The sequence below is a fragment of the Lepidochelys kempii genome, chromosome 6 (assembly GCF_965140265.1).
Source record: "Lepidochelys kempii isolate rLepKem1 chromosome 6, rLepKem1.hap2, whole genome shotgun sequence".
Lineage (NCBI taxonomy): Eukaryota > Metazoa > Chordata > Testudines > Cheloniidae > Lepidochelys > Lepidochelys kempii.
In genome coordinates, this window is record NC_133261.1 from 38795965 (window position 1) to 38818940 (window position 22976).

A 22976-nucleotide genomic window follows, 5' to 3' on the forward strand; every position below is an offset into this window, starting at 1 on the left:
TCCCTTCCCTCAAGCCCCCTCCCCAGAGCGACATGGCTGAGGCCGGGGCGAGGGAAGCGGAGCGGGCTGCTCCCGGCCCCCTGCTAATCCCCTGGGCCACTCTGGGCCTGCAGGGCCCCCAAAAGTGCCCCCCCACAGCTCCTGCCTCCCAGACCCTGGGGGGGAGCCCCGACCACCCCCAAGACTCTCTGCCCCTTATCCAGTCCCTCGGCCCCAGCCCAACACCCTTAACATGCTGCTCAGAGCAGCGTGTTGGAACTTTACTGCATTGTATGCGAACCTGCGTTATATAGGGTAGCGTTATATCGGGGTAGAGGTGTACTTAAGCATGTGGTTAATTCCTGTTGAAATCAATGGGTTTTAAGCACATACTTAGAGATAAGCTTGTGTTTAAGTTGTTTCTGGAACAGGGATATAATTTAAGGACATGCTTACAATTTAGCATGTCCTTAGGTGCTTTGCTAAACCCAGGCTTTTGTGATTTGGGCAAAAATTTCTCTAGATACCAAGAAAAGAGCATAATCACTTCTGTTGCTTTCAGTTTGAGTCTCCAGGAGCATATCATTCCACTGAGTCACCTAGTTTATATTTTTTAAGGAACAGCCATTTGGACAAGAAGTTATTTTGCTTCAAACAAATGCTGAGCGTAAACCTTCCTAACCTAATTTGATTTTAAACTTGTTTAAATTTCTGCTCCGATGAAGAGAGCAAGAATAGTTGAGTAGTTTGTAAAGCTTACCTGTTTAGAGATCTAAATATGGTGCTTGCTTTGACTTCAGTCCGTTTCTCAGTGCCAAATTCAATATTTAAAAAATATCTAGATTCTGCACTGCAAAATCTCAGGCAAGTCCATGGAGCTGAGTGTAATATTTCTTATTTAATCCAACCATTAGTGAGCTCATTTGATGAAATAGCTCCTAATATTAATCACTGTGTTGTGTCTTTGCCATGAAAACTTATCAGCTTAACTCTCCTACTGCATGTCACAAAACACCATGAATCAAAAGAGCTTGTGTCAGTTTGCAGTGGAAAAACATGTTGTTGAACCTGTGAATTTTTATTGAGATTATTGCTGAAAAGCAAATACTCTGATGAGCATGTGGTATAGACAGTCCTTTCTTCTTCAGATTGCTGGTAAAATACAGTAGCTTGGAGTAGCATGGAGCTGTTACATGGTGTTTATAATTCTGTTCTGGAAACCATAGAATTTATGGGCTATAGCTAGGTGATGTTATCAAGGGAGTGTTTACACTGCATAATAGAGATCAGAGACATAGTACAGCAACCTTACATCAAAGGAATCCTTAAAACAGAGAAACATTAAACTAAAAAGTGCAATATATTTTAGCAGTGAGATATTAAAATATATGACCATATGTTGGGTTGCTAACTGTCATATTTTGGCATGCTGGTTTAACTGGAGTGTCTGTATTTAGAGAGAGGGACAGTTCTACTCTGTTACACCGGTCTGTATCCAGAGTAACTCCACTAACTTTTGTATATTTATACTATTGTTTTTTTATCCCCCTGGTTATGCATTCCATCAATTCCATTATTCATTTGGATCAAAAGTAGCACCCTTGTTTCTATGTTCTTGCCTAATGCAGTGGCTTTAATATACTCTGGGGGTCAGACTCTGAGCTCCTTTACCTCAGTGTAAATCAGGAGTGATTTCCTTGAGAGGGAATGGTAAACTGTATAAATCTGGGAACAAATGACGTAGGCTGTACTTACAGGATGGGGGACTCTATCCTGGGAGACCGTGATTCTGAAAAAGATTCTGGGGTTATGTGAGCTCCCAGTGTGACACTGTGACCAGGAGGGCTATAGTGCGATCCTTGGATGTATCAGCTGGGGAATCTTGCGTAGGAGCAAGGAGTCCTGTATTTAGCATTGGTGCAGCTGCACTTCGAGTACTGTGTTCAGTTGTGGTCTCCACAATTTAAGAAGTATGTTAATACATTGGAGAGAGTTCAGGGAAGAGCTGTGAGAATGATTGAAGGAATAGTAACCATGCTTTAAAATGATAGACTCAAGAAGCTCAATCTATTTAGCTTAACAAAGGAAGGTTGAGGGGTGCCTTGATCACAGTTTATAAGTGCCTACATGGGGAACAAATATTTTACAATGGCCTCTTCCATCTAGCAGACAGAGGTATAACAAGATCCAGTGGCTGAAACTGAAGCTAGACAAATTTGCACTAGAAATATGGTGTAAATTGTTAACAGTGAGCATAATTAACCATTAGAACAACTTACTAAGGGTTGTGGTGGATTTTCTATCATTGGCAGTTTTAAAATCAAGAATGGATGTTTTTCTAAAAGATGCTCTAGTTCAAATAGGAATTACTTCAGAGAATCACTCGGGCCTGTGTTATACAAGAGGTTAGCGTGGATTATCACAGTGGTCCCTTCTGACCTTAGAGACTATGAACTCAGTGGAATTACTCCTGCAGTAAATTTATGCTGAATGTTTTATTTTTCTTAAATGTATAGAGATACAATATCTATAGGCCCCCATCCTGTGCTCTGAGCACCTATACCATAATTTAAAAACATTCAAGAGGACTGCCCATAAATATAACAACTTACTCCCCTCCTCAAGAGCCTGGGGAAAGAGATGCCCCTGGCAGCATGCACAAATCCAGACTCTGGAATACCAAGTCTGAGAATGAGTTCCAAAGTCATTAACTCTTCTCAGACAATGTACTATCAGCAGCTTTCTGTCTTTTGTATCAAGGGAGCGCCCACCCAAGTGTCTTTGCTGGTCTCATTGGTGGCTGTATTTCATGAGGAGAAAGGTGGATTCTCAGGTAACAAGGTCCCTAATCATCTAGGGTTTTGTAGATTAAAACCAATTTATGGAGAATTCCCTCTGGAAACTTAGTGGGAGCCCCAGTAAGATCACAGAGCACTGGTTATAAAGTGCTCCTGCTCCCAGTGTATAAGTGGGATGCAGCATTCTGTACTAGCTTCAGCTTCTGCAACTCTCTTGGCTGCAGGAGCTACCTGGGTATCCAAGATCCAACACCACTCCCAACTTGAACAAATGACAGTCACACTTCCTCAATGAAGGGTGCTGACAGCAGTGCAGCCAATATTTCCAGCCATTTCCCTCAACCCACCAACTTTGTCAGCCTCATGTAGACAGACTCACAGAGAGAAGACTCTCATACAAGCCCCAGTTCCATCTAAATGGGTAATTTGCTCAAATGTTCTGGCTGGCTCAGATGTGATGGTGTCATAGAGCTGGGTGCCATACTGAATGCAGCGCAGACATTGTCCTTCCAGGGGCTTCATATTCACACTATACAGGAAAGGTGTCAGTTGTAGATCCCTGCAACACCCACACAAGAGAACCTTTGGCACAGAGGACAATTGCTCACAGCTGTCCTTTGGGCTCTTAGTGAGATAGGAGCAGGGCCACTCCAGAGCAGCTCCAGCCACCCTTTCTAGAGTTTTCAAATGAACCAACAAAATCTCATGGTTACTGTATCTCTAGCAGAGGCCAAAATTTACCATTAAGTGCTACCAACCCATAGAGTGATCTGTCAGAGTAGTCTTATCTCTCAGGATTGCCTGATAACTCATTAAGTTCCATCAATTTCCAAAGGCACACCAGCAAACCAGTTCCATTGCCCTGTCATTGCAAATCAAAGGAGATGATGGTCTGTGCATGACAGAAGGGTAAACCTATCGCTCCCACATCCACACTCTACCCAGAAATGTGAGCCAGTGTGTTGAGAAAATAAGGTCAGAATATGACACTTGTTGACCTAATTGTTTTACATTTCTGCAAGTATTTATGGAGGTTCTCAAGAAAGCCTCCTCTTAAGAAGTTCCTAATAAAGAAGTATATCATCATATAGGTTTTGTCTTCATGCAGCCTTGTAAGATGTACAGCATAGAAGTCCGTGGCTTATTCACTGTACACCTAGTATATTAGTGATTTATGGGCTCTGGCATACACAGAATGCCACACAGGAATAGATGATGTTGCACATGTGTCTCCAAAGTTGTAGGGAAAATGTATGTTTGAAAAATAGTATGTGATTGTGTAACTAAAAACAGCATCATGATGCACATGCACAGGGTGGCAAAGTTAAAGAAATGAATTTTCTTTCCTAACTTCTGAGTGGTTAAAACCATGTAATTGAAACATCCTCTTTATATCATTTTCATAATGGAATTATTATTATTCTACATTAAGATGTAACATTTAGTTTAATAGATATGTATCAAAGTTTGGAAAACATGTCTGTTTTATACAGCATACAACATTTGTATCTCTAGGCCATCTTACAGTTTCAAAAAATGAATAATAGAGCAGTTCACTGACAAAGTAAACATTGTCCTCCCTCTGAGGAATAGAACGGCTTTAACCAAATAGGTTTTTGCCAGATTATATGTGCACTGCACTCACACCACTGGAATTAATAATATGAAACCAGCTGAGTTAAGTGAATAGATTTGCAACATAATCGACTACTGATGGTCAAAACATACTGCTCTGGCAACTGTGGGTATCAAAAAGTCATGTCCTAAGTATTATTTTTACGTGCAGTAGCTCAGCATGAAACCCATTGCACTAGTACAGTACAAGTGAGACTAAGGCTCAGCAGAGGCCTCTGAGCTCTCATTTTCCAGGCAGGTGCAGACTTTCTGGGAAATGTAACACATACACTTGTATTACAGAGAAAAGTTAGAGACTTGAATTGAAAAACAGTGGTGAAGAAAGCCTGGATAAATACCACAAAGCCCTCTTTGGAGTAGCCTAATATCTTGTAGAGTTCCTGCCATGTAGGGGTGAGAACCCCACAAGCATTTGCCTTTGATTGGGAGTGCATTGCAAGGAGCTCCCACGGTTTCAATGCACTACATTTACCTGAATGGTTAACTAGAGTACCAGTATTATGAAACTACTTGTATCTTTCTTTTAAAAAAAAATACCAGCTGCTTCAGTATTTGTATTTTACAAAAATAAGGCACAAAAAAAGTAAATTTATTGTCAGTTATAAACCCAAAGTCATATAATTCTTTAGTCCCACTGTGGCAGTTTCCTTCCATTTCTGCCCAATTCAAATGTTAACCCTTCATACCAGAGTTTGAATGCTCAACCATTTGTGTGTTGGGCAGCGAGTCAGTGGCAATGGGAGAGGGTTCAGAAGGCAAGTGGGTAGGAATAATAGGACAAAAATCTCTGAGGTGGAGTAATAGTAGAAGGCTGAAAGGAGAGAAGATAGAAGGGAGCCAGAGAGGTGGGTTGAAGGGAGAAGAGTGGGAGCATCAAACAACCTGGGAGAAGCTGTGTAGGAGAATGACAGGAGCAGTGTGGGAAGAGCAGGGCACAAGCTGTAGCTAGCTGATCGGCCTGTCAGCAGAATGTTAGGAGTTGCAGCTCTTCTAACCAGCAGAGGGGAAGGGTGACGAGCCATCCATAAGAGGTTGGCGAGGAACCGCAAAGCTAGCCAGGGAGGGCAGGCTCTGTGTAATAAAAGGGGTTGGTGCTGTGCTTCTTTGCTCATCCAGCTGTTCCTGAAGTGTCACTCTGGCAGCTTCACTTAATTTGTCCTCTTCTCATGGGGAAAACGTGAGAGCTCCCACTTCGTTACTTACAGTTTTGAGGGTGGCTGATAGTTTACCATTAATATGGTTTGATTATCTGGATCCTACTGTAAATAATTGCATGCAGAATAGTCCAAAGACTATGGAACAGTCTCCCAAGGGCAAAAGTGGAAGCTTCCTTGCTCAGAACATTGAAAAGGAGAATGAACAAAGCCTTAAAAATATATATTTTAGGGAGCACTCTGCCTTGGCAACATAATGACCCGAGAACTCTTTGGATTTTGCAAGAAATACAACTGATAAAACTTAGTCTGGATTTATCTTGGGCACTTCGGATTTTTTTTTTTTTTTTAGTGACAGAGAATTTTCCAACAAACTCCAAAGCCATCCCTGGAGACGAAATGCCAGCCCTACACCCTGACCTCATTTAGCTTTGCTTCACAACATTCTGATTGTGTCTGCAGTTGTGGCTCTTTATCTCTGCTATGGGAATCTGCTAGTATGGAAATCAGTGTTAATTTTTTCCTAATATAGAAATAATTTACAAACAAGAAGTGCACAATAGTTATGTACGTTTTAAGCAATGAAGTTTTAGGTTGTTGTACTGCTTTGTTCCTCTTTTGACCTAATGAATATATGTAAGCTTTTAAACAAGAATCTACAGAAGCTTTTAAACCAGAATCATGTAACAATTTACTCCGTCCTTGAAATAGTCCAAGCGTGGCCAAACTTACTGACCCTCTGTGCCGAATATGACAATCTTCAGAAATTGGAGAGCCAGGGCACGCCTGCTGGGGTTCGAGGCTTCTGCCCCAGGGGAGGCACCTGCGGGGCTTGGGGTTTCAGCCCTGCTCCTGCTAAAGCCCCGAGACCCTCCCTCCCCTCTGGGCAGAAGCCCCTATCACCCTGCTGCAAGCAGAGGTCCTGAGCTCCTCCCACCCCCAGTCTAGTAGGTGGAGAATGGTGGTAGGGAGGTGTGGGGTAGTTTGGCCACCCATGAAATAGTCTTTCAGTACTTTTTTACCAGTAATATTTCACAGTAAATAGAATTAAGTACTATTTTTTACTTTAGGCCTTATTTGCCTGGACAGTGTCCTGTTGACTTCAGTGTGTTTTAAAAGTGTATCCACACAGAACTTATTGCAGGGCTGGGGCATTAAAGATTTCTGGTGCCCTTCCAATGGTAATGAACATGTAAAAGTACAAGAGCCTGTAACTATCAGGCAGTTCTATGAATTCAGGGTCAGTATTCTAGTAGATTTCAAACCTGCTCCATAGACTCCTGTCCCTTGGAGGATTCTTTTTCCAAATCACAGAATTATTCCATTTAAAGGTGAAATTTTAAATAGCAAAAACCTTCTAAAATTATAGAATGGAAATAATTAGCCTACTTTAGCTTTCAGTATTTTTGGAAATTGCAAGGTAAGATGTAGGATGCCACACTTGGAACATCTCTGAATATTGATTCTGCAGCTCCGGATGAATAAAGTGACTCCCTCTTTAATGTGAAAAACAACTAAACATACACGTGCCAAATTCCTTCTGCTTTTTCTTCCAAATTCTCTGGTCGTTTATTAGTTTGGTGGTCCTTTGTCCTTACAAACAAACTATAGAATTTCACCTTGTCAGAGAAATCTCACTTTGTAAGAGAAAAAGTACTTTTCTTTAATTGTATTCCAACTCTGTATATTTGGAACCTCACCAAATTAAATGATCATATTTACCAGTATGTTACTGTCAGCCTAAGATCTCTTTACTTAGGTGCTTTGTGGTTTCACTATAAGAGTTCCTGGGAAGTTCAGAACAAATTTCTATTCATGGTTAAACCAAGTAAATGTGTTCTCTAACAAGCAGAAGTTGAATCCTCAGGCAGATTAGAGAGAGCCTAAACTATTGTCTTCCTCACAGGTGTTTCTAACATGCAAAGACTCAAAAAGTTAAATTATTATAATTTCAATACAATAGACCTTCTCCTAAATATATTTTACCTGTCTGAGTCTCCTGTTGCAGCCCAAATTGATCTGATTACGTATCTATTAGTCAGTCTACCTCCAAAAAAATTTTTTTTTCTTCCCTCTCTCCTGAGCATTCAACTGTGATGACTGCTTTCACAGCAACTTCCAGCACTTGAAACAGTTTTACATCTAAAATTCCTTACAGCTACAAAGAATAGCATGAAGAGCAAATTTTCCAAATTAACCCACCTACCCGTAATGTGGGGTAATAGCATTAGGTCCAAAAATCAGAATTTGTTTTAAAAAGAAACAGTGGTAGGGAGATATAATCTTAATGGAAATGTCTCTTATTTTTTATTTCCGAGTTTGTTTTTTTTAAACAAGGCTTTTGCATTTAAACATTATCCTGTAGTATTGTGAGTCAGAGAGCATTGTGAATGAGAGCCACAAAGTGAAGCTGACTAGAAATGGATCATAAAAGTGAAACTGCTAACCTGTTCTCATTGTGCAAATGCAATAAAATGCAAAAAGTTAACCAAACCACCTCAGCTGATGACAAAAAAAAATGACATTTTAAAAATTCTCTCCATTTTAACTGTGTAAAATGTTGCAGAGGCTCAGGAGTTTACTTACGTTATATTATCAACACATCTTAAGCTGTGTTTGAAGTTTATCCTCTTGTACTCTTGATAGGCAGCATATCAAAGATGTCAACTTTTTGGTTGTATGAAACTCTTTGTCTAGCCTCCTTCTTACATAAAAAGAAGAGCAAATACACTTAAATGTAGATGGATCAATCTTTTAAAAAGAATTAATTTAGTGTGGTGGACTCTAGATTCAAGTTTATTTTAATATAAAGTTGAATTAAGTACACAAAAATATGGAGTTCACTTCTGTTGACGTGTATAGTGAGTATGCGTCTGCACTGTGAAATGAACATATGTCATACTCTGTAAAATTTTAAAACTTTACTTTGATAAGTAAATTGTCAAAATACTCTGTATTTAGACATCTAAATTAAAGTGCCCTGATTTTTTCAGAGGTGCTCAGAACGGACAGTTCCCATTGGTTTAGTATTGATATAATCCTGAAACAGGCTATTTGATAGCAGTCCCTTGTGGCTGCATGGAGCCCCATTGGCTTCAAGGGGGTCTGTGCAAGTGTAGGGCATCTACCTGCATAGTTGTGACTACCTCTACCTGTGGCAGGATTGTGACCATAGGTGCCCAAACTTCGTTGTCCAGTATGCAAATATTGGTGGGAATGAGTAGAAAGACATGGCAGTAACTAATTCTCCAAAGTTGGCCTTCCTTAAAGTTAGTGTGACCAGGTGTGAAAGATCATCCACATCATTCTTGTTCAAAATCTGTCACTCTTAGTAAACATTTTCAAAATAAAATAATAACCACCATTTTTTTTTTTTTGGCAGAACCTACCCAAAAAAAAAAATCAATTTTGTTGGCTCCCCCTGCTTGCTCTGCAGTCACAATTAGTGAGCAAACACTGCTTCCAGAGCTCTGCCAAGATCGTTATTGGTGCTTGTGCAAAACCCAGGGAGTAAAAATAACCGTATTAATTTTGACTTCATTAGATGCATAGGGGACCACGGCTGACAAGTGGAAAGTGGAATCAGCAGAGATATTTTATTTCAAAAACTCCTAAGAGAGGATTGCAAATAATGGAAGTGGGTTTTTAGGGATGTAAAATTACAATGAACCCTTGTTGATTCTCACTAATGGTCAAGATGTGAATTGGGAAGTGTATCAGTGTGGGGATAAATGCAAATAATTATACCTTGGTAGCTAGCCAGGAGCACTGTATCATGCGCTAACCCTGCCAAACACAGCTGTAGGATCTAGCTTGTTTCTTAAATTGCAGTTGTTTGACTTTGCAAATTTAATAATGTTCTTGTAATTAAAGGAGGGGCTTTTTGTGTGTAATTCCCTAGTTTTTTTAAAAGGCAAACCTGAAACAACAGAAATTCCATCCAGTGCCATCATCTTAATGCCATGGTTCTTCAGTGGGCTTGGAACCTTTCAACCCACAGATCTCTGTCATTTAAGCTACCGGAGTAATTGGTAGCAATAGTAGCTTGTCATCTTTTTTGTGGACCCAGCACTAGAGGGGGCAGAGGAATAGTGGATCAGGGATCTTGGGGTCCATTCCAGGCTCTGGAGGCGAATGTGATCTAGTGAGCAGAGACTCTTTTCTACCTGTTTTCTCCAAACAGGACCCTTTCTGTCCCCCACCTGCTCCCTATCCTGTCTCTTCTCTAACCCTGGTATCTGGCCCCAGTCCCATTGTCCTCATACAGACAGTTGTTGTCTTCATTCCACAATCTCCATGCCCAGCAAGATCTAGTTTCACCCCTCCTAACTCCCCATCACAGTCCCAGTCTCCTTGCACAGTCATTCCATTTCCCCCAGCTTTTCATTCTTAGTCTCCTTGCCCAGCCAGTCCAAATTTCTCTGCCACTCCCCAGTTCCTCATTCGGTTTGTCTCTCTCTCCTACCCTGGCCTCCAGTCACACCCCAACTCCCCCTCCAGTCATTTCCAGTCTTCACTAGCTCCCAGGCACAATCTCCCTCCCCAGGCTCTTCATCTAATCTCAGTGCCCGCCTGCTTCTTTGTCCCTGTCCCCAGCCAGTCCTGGTTCTCCCCTCTACCCTGTTTCCTAGTCAGGCCTCCCCCTCTCACCCCCCCGCCCTCCCAGCCAGCTAACTGGTTCCTACTCTTTATCCCACTCATTTCCAGTTTCTGTCCTACCCCCAAGCTTCCTGTCCCACTCTGTTCCCCTGTTCCTGCCCCACCCTGCAGATCTGGTTCTCGCCCCCCTGCCAGGAGAGGAGCCAATGACAGCAAAGGAGAGACAGGCCCCCTGCTTTCAGTTCAGGTGCTCAGACCCTGACCTGGCATGGCCCGCAACAGACCAGAGCGGGAATGTCAGGGAAAGTCTTACTCATCTGCTAAAAATCTAAGAAGTCTCTACTGAGCATGTGCAAACTGCATTTTTTCAGAGATTTGTAACTTGGTCAAATTTGGGCAGATTTTCACTGGGATGGCAAAGGGCATGTGCTTAACACAAAGGCCACCCCTTGCCAAATTTCAAGTCCCTGCTTTAAAGCATGGGGGTGCTAGAGCTTCTCCGAAGAAGTTTGGGGGGATATTTTTAACATGGGCAAAACACTGTATTTTTCCTTAGCCCTATTGTCAGCAATGGCTGACAGGTTTCGGCTGAAATTTTCCAGAACAATTCATCCTGACAAGACACCCACCATCGAAAATTTCAGCCCAGATAGTTAGTCTGAAAAAGTTATAAGCAATGGAAACCAGGTTCTTAGAATGGGAAGTGCTAGGCAACCTTAACAATAGGCAGTGCTACCAGCCCCCCGTGCTATGTTAAAATATTGCTAGGCCAACTCTGTCCTGATCCCCTTCCGTGGAAAGCTAAATCTGTGGGAATGAACATTTTAGTCACTAAAATTTTATTAGAAATAAAGGGAATTCTTGGCAGGGTAAGTTATTTTCTCACATCAGCAGGAAATTAAAGGGTGTCAGATTTACCGATAAGGCCATGCCTCAGAGCCAAGGCAATGCAGGTTACAGTAGCATGCAGACTCTTCTTGTCTTGGCGATTATTTTTTAGTTATCCCATTTTGTTCCTTTTTCCTCCGATAGTACAGTTTGTTAACCTGACACAAGCAGTAGTACCTTGTAGATAGACATCTCAGCTACAGCAGATCACGAAACAGGATACATCTATAGAACCCCAGCCACTAGAGCAAGGTTGTTTGCTGCCTCATCAAGAGTATGTCTACACTGCAATAAAACCCCTGCAGTGTAGACATTTGAGCTGGAGCTCAGGCTCTGAGACCCCTTGAGTGGGATGGGTCCCAGAGCTCAGGCTCCAGCCCAAGCCCGAACAACTACACTGCAATTTTATAGCCCCACAGCCCAAGCCCAACGAGCCTGAGCCAGTTGACCCAGACCACCTGCTGTTGTGCTGTGGGTCTTTTATCACAGAGTAGACATACCCCAAGTGTCTTGGGCAGAGCCAAGCGAGACCACGAGCCTTTCACCCACCCTTTCTTTCTGAGCTTCCAGTTTAGTCCATTGCTCACTTTGGTGTAGAGCAGTGGTTCCTAAATTTTAGCACCCTGCAAACCCCTTTCACAAAAATATCAAATCTCGCAAACCCCCTCCTAAAAATGAATATTTCCAGGGATTTTCTCCCTTACCTAAGCATAAATGATAGAAGCAGTGATCTTGGAAATAATTTTGGTTTTTTATGACACAGTTATTACACACCATTTATTATTACATTATTATTTATCATTACATTATTAATTTTATTACATTATGAAAACGGCAACACTCTTCCAAGATTTCACTTTTGTAGCTCATATCACTTCGATTAAGCCTTCTACATGTTTCATCAAGGAGTAACAGATGTGAAACAGCATGAAGGTATTTAAGAAGCCAACTCAATTAAAGAGTTCCTCCCACAAGCATTCAGGTCTTGAGCAGTCCAGGCAAACAGTGTACGACGACAACAAAGCTTAAACTTGTTCTGCCAGGAAGTCACGGTCCCGGGGCTCGGGCTGCCAGTCCCAGCACCCAGGGTCCTTAGGGACGGCTCTGTCCGCCATTACAGAATTTTTTTCTGAGACCCCCCTGATATATTTCGCGAGCCCCCAATGGGAACCACTGGTGTAGAGTACATTCAACCCAAAGTGAACAGAGAGGGCCTCTTTTTGTTTCAGCAGGGATAGAAGACATGCAGCACAGGGCCATTTGAGAGAGCTGCTTTGTTGGGTTTTTGTTTTGATCCATAAGACACAGAACCAGTTAATCCAGTTCTCTCCCTTCCTTACTGCTGATGATGGCAGTTTCACCGAATGCCTTGTTGCTGTGGCTGAAATGATAGGCAATCTCCCTGGTTTCATTGCTGCATGCATGACCTTTCCGCCTGAAAACTTGGAGCTTCACTGTCATCAGGGCCACTGGAGCTGGAACAAACTTGCAAGAGCCTGTCAATTTCATGGAGTGGCCTGGCTTGTGAGGTATTTCTAACTGTCCCAGGTTGGGTGAGACAAGATCACGGGATCTTGCCTCTGCACAACTGATGGTTGAGGCCTGTCTGGCCTTTATGTGGGTATGGAGTGGGAGGAAGGAGCAAGGAGCCATCTCTTTGTGTGGCCCCTTTAAGGATCAGTCATTTCTGCAGACCCTAAGTTCAAGGAAATGCAGGGATTGTGTCCTCCCTGTTCCTCCAAAGGTGCATGGTATTCCAAATGGGCATAGAGGAGGTGGATCTATGGCTCTGACGTGAGGCTGTATCCTACAAAGGGCTTTCATAGTGAGCGTGCTTCACCTGTGACCAGGGAATTCAGGTAAGCAGAATGCTTTCCAGTACATCCTCTAGGACAGTGCTACCTCCACATTTCTTTTCTCTCTAGGCTGTGCCTAACTGGCACAATCTAGCCTTGTAAGATATAGTTGGAACAACTGGTTCTATGGTAGAAGGCTGCAGGTTGAAACTCTATGCTTTCATGCTTTGAGAGTATGTGTATGTCAAATTACAGTGCAGCCTGCATCTTGACACTGAAATTGAAAGAACTTTGCTTAATAGACATGTATTTGTGTTGCATGAGATTCAGGGAGCCCTTCCCCGGTACTGTGGAGCACAAGAATGCATCAGAGAGAGCTGTAGCAGCTCACATCTCCTAGTTTTGTGGAATGTAAGAGCAAAACCGTAGAACACAAGGACATAATTTCACAAGAGCCAGTATATGTATGGAACAGTAAAACAAATGTAGGTGATTTGTCTTTGTTCTGCTGCAGCTTGTACGTTAGCATCCTCTGACATTGGCGATTTGTCTTGGTTCCTTTAAATTCCTAAGTGGATTCTAATTTTTCTCGTGGTATTAGTTGACAGCAGTCATTTTTCATGGCTTTACTGCATTCCTCAGATATTTAGAATTTTTTAAGGGAAGGAGTTCAGTAAAAGGCAGCCATCTCTAGGGCATGGAGTGTAATGCAGACTCTGCAGATGAAATAGCTCAGGAATGTAGTCTGTAAACTTTGATGTAGTTGCTATGCTTAAAAAAAACACAGGATTTGACCCACTGTGGTTTACAGTATTTAAAGTATATAATAATGTATATGTCAAATGTAAATCCTTTAAATACTGTGGCATGGGCAAATTCCTCAGTACTAATGTACTTCAATAATTCTGGAATACGCAGCCTGAAATAATAGTGAAGTTTGCTTACAATGAAGATGTTCTTGATCTTTTCAAACACTAATAGGCTCAGAAGATATAGCCATGTAACTTAACCTCATCGCTTTCATATATACACACTTTTCATGGAGACCGCCCATATAACAAATTTGTCTTGTGCCTAATATTGTGGTGTCATTTATGAGCCTGTAGAAATATGCCTTATCTAATTAGATTAGTAATGATTCTATTTCATGTAGGAATTACAGCAACATAAGCGGAAAATAATCACACATGCAATGTCAAAATAAACATTTACGTCCTAAGAATATTCTCAGGTGACGTCATACCATCTGTGCCACTATATCCTGTCAGAATTTTTGCTACAGCAGCATCTGGTACTTTGGCAAGATCTGCAGGCAATTAGAGTAACTTTACAGCTGTCTTTAACTTTGCTTTTATATTTAAGCAGCATAAAGGCTCTGTGATCTGCTCTGTAGTCCTATATACATAACGTCTCTTTGATTTAAGTTTGGATTCTGAGGACTCTACTACATTATTTTCCAGACCGTAAAAATGTATAATGTCCGAAGAAATGTTTTACCAGATTATTTTGCAAGACAATAATGTTGGGATTCCTTCCAAGACTTCTTGCACTTGGCTTATCCAGAATACCTCATCCAGTTCTGAGAGAACACTTTATCCCATTCTCAGGATCCCAAACAACTCAATTTGACTCCTGCTCATCACTCAAGTTACTTTATTAGGCATGTGACAGCTCTATGACCACGTGGACGAGGCCACCCAGGTGCAGGGGTTTAAGTACTGGGTGATACCAGTTCCAGTTCAAGCATGTCACATGCTAGACAGTTTATGTACATTTTTCCTTGCCACTAACATCTCTACTTGTTGGATCTAATTGGGTTGGACGTTGTGCAGATCATGTAAGGACCAATAACTTTGGAGATTGTGTAAGGACCGATTGCTTATTTCCTCCCTTTATCTGCATTTCAAGTTAATCAGTTCAGCGCGTTCCCACTTATCTCAACTAGCCCTGGAAACACTGTCTCCGGCACACAGCCTGTCAAATCATTGTTTAGAGTTGAACCTTGCGCTCAAATTTTACTCATGTCCGGCAAGATCTATGCCTACAGTTACGTGCCCCAAATTCTCATATGTTATCTTCCCACAGTGTGAATTTATCTTGAATTATAGTCACCACCTAAAATCCAGTGTTCTTGCTTGCTTGTTTTCCCTGATCACCAGACATTTAAAAGGTAAACCAAGAACAGCAGTGGTTCCCAACAATATCATATATTAATTTTTGTATGTGCTTGGTGCTCCAAGATAATACAATGATGTGTAACTGTATGTAGATCACATGTAAGTGAAGTAGTGTGTGTGTATTTTGTGTGTATAGCAAGCATGTTTCATCTGCAGTTATCATTCAATTATCAAGTAAAATGGCAAATCTAGCGACTCTGAAGATATTGTTATGATAATCCCTCATTGTTACCGAATAGTACGATAATTACTGTAATTCTTGTGTAAATGATTGGTATGTGACTTAAACCTGCTCATGGTAAGGCCTTACTGATAAACTTTCATTCATGCATTCATTCATTCATGCACTCAGCCCCTTCCATTCACTTGTTTATTTTTCTGACCTATGTGCTTTGCTCTTTAGAGTAGAAACACCCTATTTTGACTACACTCCCCCTTTGGGGCTTGTTGCATCTATAAGCAAAGATTGGGAAAGTTTTCCACGTGCACACTGAGGAAATAGGGAGGGGGCTATTTTGAAAGAGTGCTCCAAGGAAAATCTGTGTAACTGATGTTCACATCTTACGAATTGAGCTTAGGTTTATTAAAGCCTGAAGTGTTAAGCTCTTCCCCCCCATCCCCCCCACCTCCACTAAATAAAATACACCAGCAAGAGACTGGAATGTATCCAATTATATTTGTTCATTATAACAGATAAGTGTATTCTAAATTCAGATTTCGCTGCTCTGGATGATTTTACTAGTTTTACTTGTTTACTTGTCCAAGTACAGTTGGTAAAACTCTAGTCAGTCTACTTTCTTTTCCTTGGTTTTGCACATTTGTTCGGGAAAGTTGCATTCAATTATTATTATTTATTTTTATCGCGAGCCCTAGATACGGACCAGGACCCCATTGTGCTAGGTGCTGTACAAACACAGAACAAAAAGACAGTTCCCACTCCAAAGAGCTTACCATCAAAGTGTAAGACAAGTGACAAGAGATGGAAACAGGGTAATACAAAGAAACTGTGAGATAATATGGGTTGGCTTGGTAGGCCAGCTACATGGTTTGATTGGATGTTCAGTTTATTGAGGTATGAAACTGTTATTTTAATCTGTTTTGTGTGCAGATGTATTGTGAACAAAATAGCCAGGCAAATGTCCACTCTGCATTTTCAACATTATTTTATGCTTACCTGTTAGAAATTGCCACCTTGTAGCCAGTAGCTATCAAATATTGCAAAGTTTTCAGCTGTTCAGTGACTGCACATTGGTTCCCCTTTAACTGAGTTAGCAAAATGTTGTTTGTGATCTATGTGGTTAAAAAACAACCATGCTCCTTTCATCTTTTCATCTGGTCTTATGAGGTGTGGAGCACTCCTCTGGGAAGGACTTAGCATCATACAGTATCAGGTCCTCTTCTTTTTCACTTCAGATTTTACAATGTGCTATAGTCTCAGACAAATATGCAGGGTGTAAACAGTATGAGTAAAATCCTGGCCCCGTTGAAGTCAATATGGGGTTTAATGACAGACTTCATTGGAGCCAGGATTTCACTCTGAGAAGGGAGAGGAATTGTTTAGGGTGGTACCGGTGGTGGCTATAACTAGTTGTAGTGGAATGAAACTAGAAAGGGGGAAATTTAGGTTGAACATCAAGTAACACATTCTGGCAGCGAAACTGTGAAACTAGCTCCCACAGTGAGTGGTAGAAGCTTGGGTCATTTGAAAGTGGATTCAACAAAGCATTGGGGAATATACCAAAGGGAAAAATCCTACTCTGGCAGGGAGATGGACTAGCTGACCTATTAGTTCCTTTTTTTTACTGTAATTCTAGGAATTAAAGACAAATCTACTCCCTCTCCTTTAGGCAACTGACAGCACACTTTTTTTTAAAGACAGAAATGTTTGTAATGTAACGATTTAAGGGAGCTGTTGCACTAGCAGAAACTAAAGATCTCTATACATAAGACATTAAACTGCATGGTGCAGACACCATCACTCTTTCTAATGACCTTGAACTTACTGGTTTCAGAGTAGCAGCCGTGTTAGTCTGTATTCGCAAAAAGAAAAGGAGTACTTGTGGCATCTTAGAGACTAACAAATTTATTTGAGCATAAGCTTTCGTGAGCTACAGCTTACTTCGTCGGATGCATCCGATGAAGTGAGCTGTAGCTCACGAAAGCTTATGCTCAAATAAATTTCTTGATCTTACTGTGCTCAGGATGGGCTGATCAACACTTTGCTGGCTGTTCTGGTCTTTTAGGTAAACACCTACCTGCAGTTAACCATGCTTAGCAGGTTTACAGTTGGAGAACTGGTTTTATGATATTGACTCTTGTTCACTAGGGACTGTACCAAGACCACCTAAGTAACTTCATGGAAATCATGTTGCAAATAAACCGTGGTCCCAAAGGTAGACGAGGGCAGGTTTTTCTAATCCACCAACGCACCCTAATCTTAGCATGAACACACAGACTTACTGTTCATCTTAAATAAACCTTTGTTCTTCTTGTACAATAGTGATTTTTCTTTTTCTTTTTTTCTTACAGTACAATAAACACCTCTTTGTGCACATTGGACATGCCAACCATTCTTACAGTGACCCGTTGCTTGAATCAGTGGACATTCGTCAGATTTATGACAAATTCCCTGAAAAGAAAGGTGGTTTAAAGGAACTGTTTGGGAAGGGCCCCCAAAATGCCTTCTTCCTAGTAAAGTTCTGGGTGAGTAAGACATACCATGGAAGTTAATTTTGACTGTGTGTTCACATTATGTGCTTCCCTACTCTTTCTAAATGTTCACGTACACAGGAATTTATTTTGTCACCACTTAATAACGTGAAGCTGAGTCTCCATCGTTTGTGTATATCCTTCATGTGGGACACTAGCACAAAGCCACTTCTATTGATGTTTCCCACAACATGTCTGTGTTCCTAGAAAACAACTGTAGTAATTGTAGTGCCTGCCAGCACTTTGTTATACACGATCCTTTGCCATTGACAAACAGGTAATAAGTTTCATTGTTTATAAATGGTGAACTGCCATCTAGTGGTTTGATTGAAGAGCAATATAAGCAACTTAAACTGAGACTTCTGTGTATTTTTGAGTGTTTTGTATGTTGGACTCTGCTGAAGGCAGGTAATATAGTTTTTAGCCTTGAGATGAGCCAATGTTTTCACAACACACTTATATTTAAAATTAGTATTAAAAAATTATCTAAGAGTTTGTGATATTTCCAGTGCTGTTGTATAATGGTTTTGGTTGCTTTAATTTCTGCTTCATTGTTGAAGCAGACCTGCCTTCAATTTCTCTAAGTACATTTGGGACAGTGACATGGAATTCTGTTTGCAGAGGAATTATACCTGCCCAAAGCAGCTGTGAGGAGGGGCTGAAAGAGGATTAGAATGAAGGAAAGATAAAAACTAGATATCAGAAATGTTGAAAAATACCCAAAATATTGGTGTCACTTTATCCATGTACATCGCTGTACATATACGGTTGGATTTCACTGGACAGTTCAATCGATCACACACTCTATGAGACACACACATAAATGGCAGTAATCCTCCAAGCTTCTCTAAAAGATTTAACACCAGACCATTATAATGATATCTCATTTTAGCAAGACACCATTTGTTTTACAGTATCTACTGTAGAACATTTACTAATACCTAGAATCGTAAGTGTAGGGCTGAATCATAGAATATCAGGGTTGGAAGGGACCTCAGGAGGTCATCTAGTCCAACCCCCTGCTCAAAGCAGGACCGATCCCCAACTAAATCATCCCAGCCAGGGCTTTGTCAAGCCTGACCTTAAAAACCTCAAAGGAAGGAGATTCCACCACTTCCCTACGTAATGCATTCCAGTGCTTCACCACCCTCCTAGTGAAAAAGTTTTTCCTAATATCCAACCTAAGAATGGGACCTCAAGAGGGCATCTATTGCAGGCCCCTGCCCTGAGACAGGACCAGATATATCTAGACTAGCCCTGTCCAACCTGTTCTTTAAAACCTCCAGTGATGGGGGCTCCACAACCTCCATGGTAACCTATTGCAGTACTTAATTACCCTATATGAAAAAGTTCTTCCTACTATCTGTCCTAAATCTTCAGGGCTGTAGATTAAGTCAATTACTTCTACTTCAGATCACAGTCCTCTTTGTAAAATCCTTTCACATATTTGAAGGCTTCTTTTCTCACTCTTCTTTTCTCAAGACTAAACATTATGAACTATTATAAGGGTGAAAAATCCTAAAAAATAATTGTCAAAATGAATTCTAAAAATGCATGTTGTGATGCAAAACATTTGGTTCGGTTTGTTTGTATGTGTTCCACTTCCCTGATGATTTGTCAAATTTAGTAATTCACAATGGGACTCCCAGTCATTCATTAGTGCCTATTAGTGAGGTTCTACGGGAGCATAATGTGTTGCCTTTCAATACTACTACTACTGTGTTGAAAAGTATAAGTAAAGAAGATTGCTCCCCGTTTTTTCTTAGCAGTTAAAAAAAGGTGCAAAAATCTGAAATCCTCATATCAAGATTTGCATATTCCAGGAAATAAAAGGGTTGCTTTAGCTTTATATAATTTATGTTGAAGCTTTTGCTACCAGGAGGACCGGGGGTTTGGGGCGGGGAGAGGTGTTCTGCTCTAGCATTCTCTTGATAGTGACATAAACAAAACCATGTTTTAAGCCAGGAAAATACTCCCTGAAAGTATAAACTTGGCATACATTAATTGTTGTGATCATTTGTGGTGGGCTTAGCACCAAAAGCATGTTAAGCATGTGCAGACAAGAGCCCTGCCACTAGGAGCTTACAGTCCTATAAAAATTGTATTGCCATGGTTATATTGTGGTTTGCATATGTAAATAAATATACTGTGAGGTCATCAAGTGGGTCTATCATGAGAACGTGTGAAGTTTGTCCATGAACAAAGGTGGCTTGTGTGGTCTGTCAGACTAGCATTAGGCCCTCGTTGACCTGTTAGACATTTCCTGCTGCCTCACAAGTGCATGTTGCTCTAAGAATTAAAATGTAATGTTTTAAAAATAAGGTTTTCTACCACTAAAGTTGTGGAAGCATTTGGAAAATCATCCGGTAGTAAGTTTCAGAAATTCTGTATCGAACTATTACACTCACAACAGGGTCTGAAAAGCTAGTGTGGTGTTTAATGTCAGTTTTTAAGAACATGCCCATAGATATAAATTAGGGCTGCTTGGTTTTCATTAATGTTCCCGCTTAAAGCAGAGCCTGAGCTTCAAAATGAACTTGCTAAGAACTTAATTGAATGTAAGTAAAGTAAAGGGAAGCGAAACGTGCATGAAATAATGTCTCTAGTCACAGCCCTCTGAGAGGGGGATTATTTTCTCCCTGATAGCTCTTGCTGCTGCTGCTCTTACCTGAGACTTCATCCTGCTCCCCAAGTGGGAGTAAAAAGAAAAGGAGGACTTGTGGCACCTTAGAGACAAATTTATTTGAGCATAAGCTTTCGTGAGCTACAGCTCACTTCATTGTATGCAAGTGGGAGTGTTGCTCTGCCAAATGATGGACCATTCTGGCCTTTACCCAGCTATTTCACTTAAGGTATTGTCTGCCTGGCAATCCAAGGTGTGATTGTTGCTTGGATAGACACATCCATGCCAGCTTTGGCCTGGCTAAAAATAGCATTGTAGATGTGGTAGCTTGGGCTTCAGTAACAAGAGTAGGTGCCCTGGGTCTCCGGGGTGCTTGCGCAACCCATGATAAAGCCCATGCCATCCCAGCTATGCAGCTATTTTTAGCCATGCTGTATGGATAAAACTAGCCTGTATATGGCTCCACGAGCTGCACTCATGCCTCAGATTGCAGATTTACCCAGAAAATGCATTGAACAAAATGTGCCCTACTCTTTGCTAATGCCAATGCTTGCAGAGATCAGGGCTGAAATCCTGGTCTTATTAAAGCAAATGATAAAATTTTCGTTGACTTCAATGGAGCCATGTTTTGGGCAGAGTTTGCTGAAGAGGGGTTGGATTTTTATTGTCTTGAAAATTGGTATTAAATTCCAATTTAATTCCAGTGTTGTTTTTTATGTTAAGTAATGTGTGTACCTCCTAGGATGGACTTATGGGCAATAAAACACCAAACTACCCATTCAGCACCTTCAAAACACAGTGTTAATTACCAGGATTTCAAGCATTACTCAGCTAAACCTTAGGTCTCAGCACCACTTCTGCTTCTGCTGCCCCCTTTTTGAGTGGGTAATTGTCTCTAAGGATAAAATTTTCAAAAGAGGGTGTAACTTACAGTCCATCAACAATATAGGTACCCCTATTTCACTTACCAGACCCCACCTTTGTGCTAACACATGCTTGTACAAGAGAGTCCCAACTTATGCAGGTTGGACCTTGTGCTTACAATTACACTTCTGTACTCGCACATGTGGGGTTTTATGGGTACATGAGGTATACACCCATTATCCCAACCACTGGCAATTTAAATATTTTAATAGGCATTTTCCAGAACGGACCTTTAAAGCCCCAAGAGGAACTGGGCTAATTTTAAAGGCCTAATTACAGTTGGGGAGAAGTTGGTGTTGAAATCATTAACAGTGGAGATGGTAGTGCACGTATAGTTAAGGTTCCCCAACATTTGCCACTAAAAGACCCTGTTTTCAGTTGCTAATATCTTTGCCAAACTTTAACTATTCAGGCTGAAATTGTCCATGCCAGGTGTCTGCCTCAGGGTGAGATTTTTGCTGTGGCATCAGGTGCAGGAAGTGAGAGCAGGAAGACTGTCTCTCTTGCCAGGACAGCCTGACTAGCATGCAGAGGGGATAAGAGCCAAACCTGGAGGGGTGGGGGTGGTAGATTGGAACATGGAGCCTGTTGGAGGGAGGTTGTGATGAGTAGACAGGGGCTGACTAGCAAAGAGACCAAGAGCAGAAGCTGGGTGGGGAAATGCGAGTGGATGAGGAACTGAAATCAGAGGAGAAGCCAGGATGGGGAGACTGGGAATGGCCAGGCAAGTAGAATTGGTCGAGGAGTATGGAGGGGGAACTGGGATGAGGAGCCCGAGGAGGGAGACTGGGACTGGAATGAGGAGCCCGAGGGGTGGGGAGACTGACTGGGACTACCTGTGTGACTGGGACAAGGAGCCAGAGATGGAAGGAGTAGAGACATGACTGGGGCATGGATCAGGCTTGAAGGAATAGGGACAGAAGAGTCTGTGACCTCCCCTACAGTGTAGTCCCCTCCAGAAACTAGAATGAAACCCAAGATTCCCGAGTCTCAACATTCCACTGCAGTCAGAAGATATCTGTGAAACCTACAGGCAAAATGTGTCTGTCGTCTCCCTCTGGTGCTGGTCCACAAAGAGGATGACAACCTGCTACTACTACTATCAATTTCTCTGTTAGCTCAAGTGGCAGAGGTCTGTGCTGTGCATCTAGAGGATCCAGCACCTATGATGAATCCTGTAGGTGAAAATATGGTTCCACATGATGAAATTTCTAGGTGGTTTGTTTTTTGTTCGTTTTGTTTTAATGCTAAAATTCCATTTAAAAAACTCAGGTAAAAGAAATTCATGGTTGCAAAGTTGAACACTCAAAAGTTAGTAAATGCCAGAATTAAGGTTGTCTGCTGAGCACAGTGGGAGGAACCTATGCAACCTTAATTCAGCCCCTTTTTGCATATGCATTATGATACAGACATTAAGTACATGATCACATCCTATTTTTCTACAGGACTGATGCCTCACTAACTGCACAGGATGAACCTGCGCTCGGGATGAATCGGGGTGGTGTAATGAATGAGGCTGTTGTCTGTATGACACCAGACTCATTTTTTGAGGAAGCTGGAATGTGTGTAGTGAATGAGGCTAGGAACTGGAGAAGGATAAAGGATGGTCTCATGATTAAAACGAATGATTACTGCCCTGGAGCACTGGAGCACTCCTGCCTGTGCCACAGTGTCCCTGTGTGATGCTGGGCAAC

The 22976-nt window shown here is 41.5% G+C and overlaps 1 protein-coding gene across 9 annotated transcripts in view; it reads left to right on the forward strand.

The window, feature by feature from the left end:
• The window catches only part of TEAD1 (TEA domain transcription factor 1), a 205267-nt gene that overhangs the window by 164079 nt on the left and 18212 nt on the right, over nucleotides 1–22976 (forward strand). For all 9 annotated transcript variants that reach the window (XM_073347638.1, XM_073347630.1, XM_073347634.1 and 6 more), the window contains one exon: nucleotides 17556–17729. In XM_073347638.1, the coding sequence (XP_073203739.1) occupies nucleotides 17556–17729 (174 nt within the window). The remainder of the gene's footprint in view (nucleotides 1–17555; nucleotides 17730–22976) is intronic.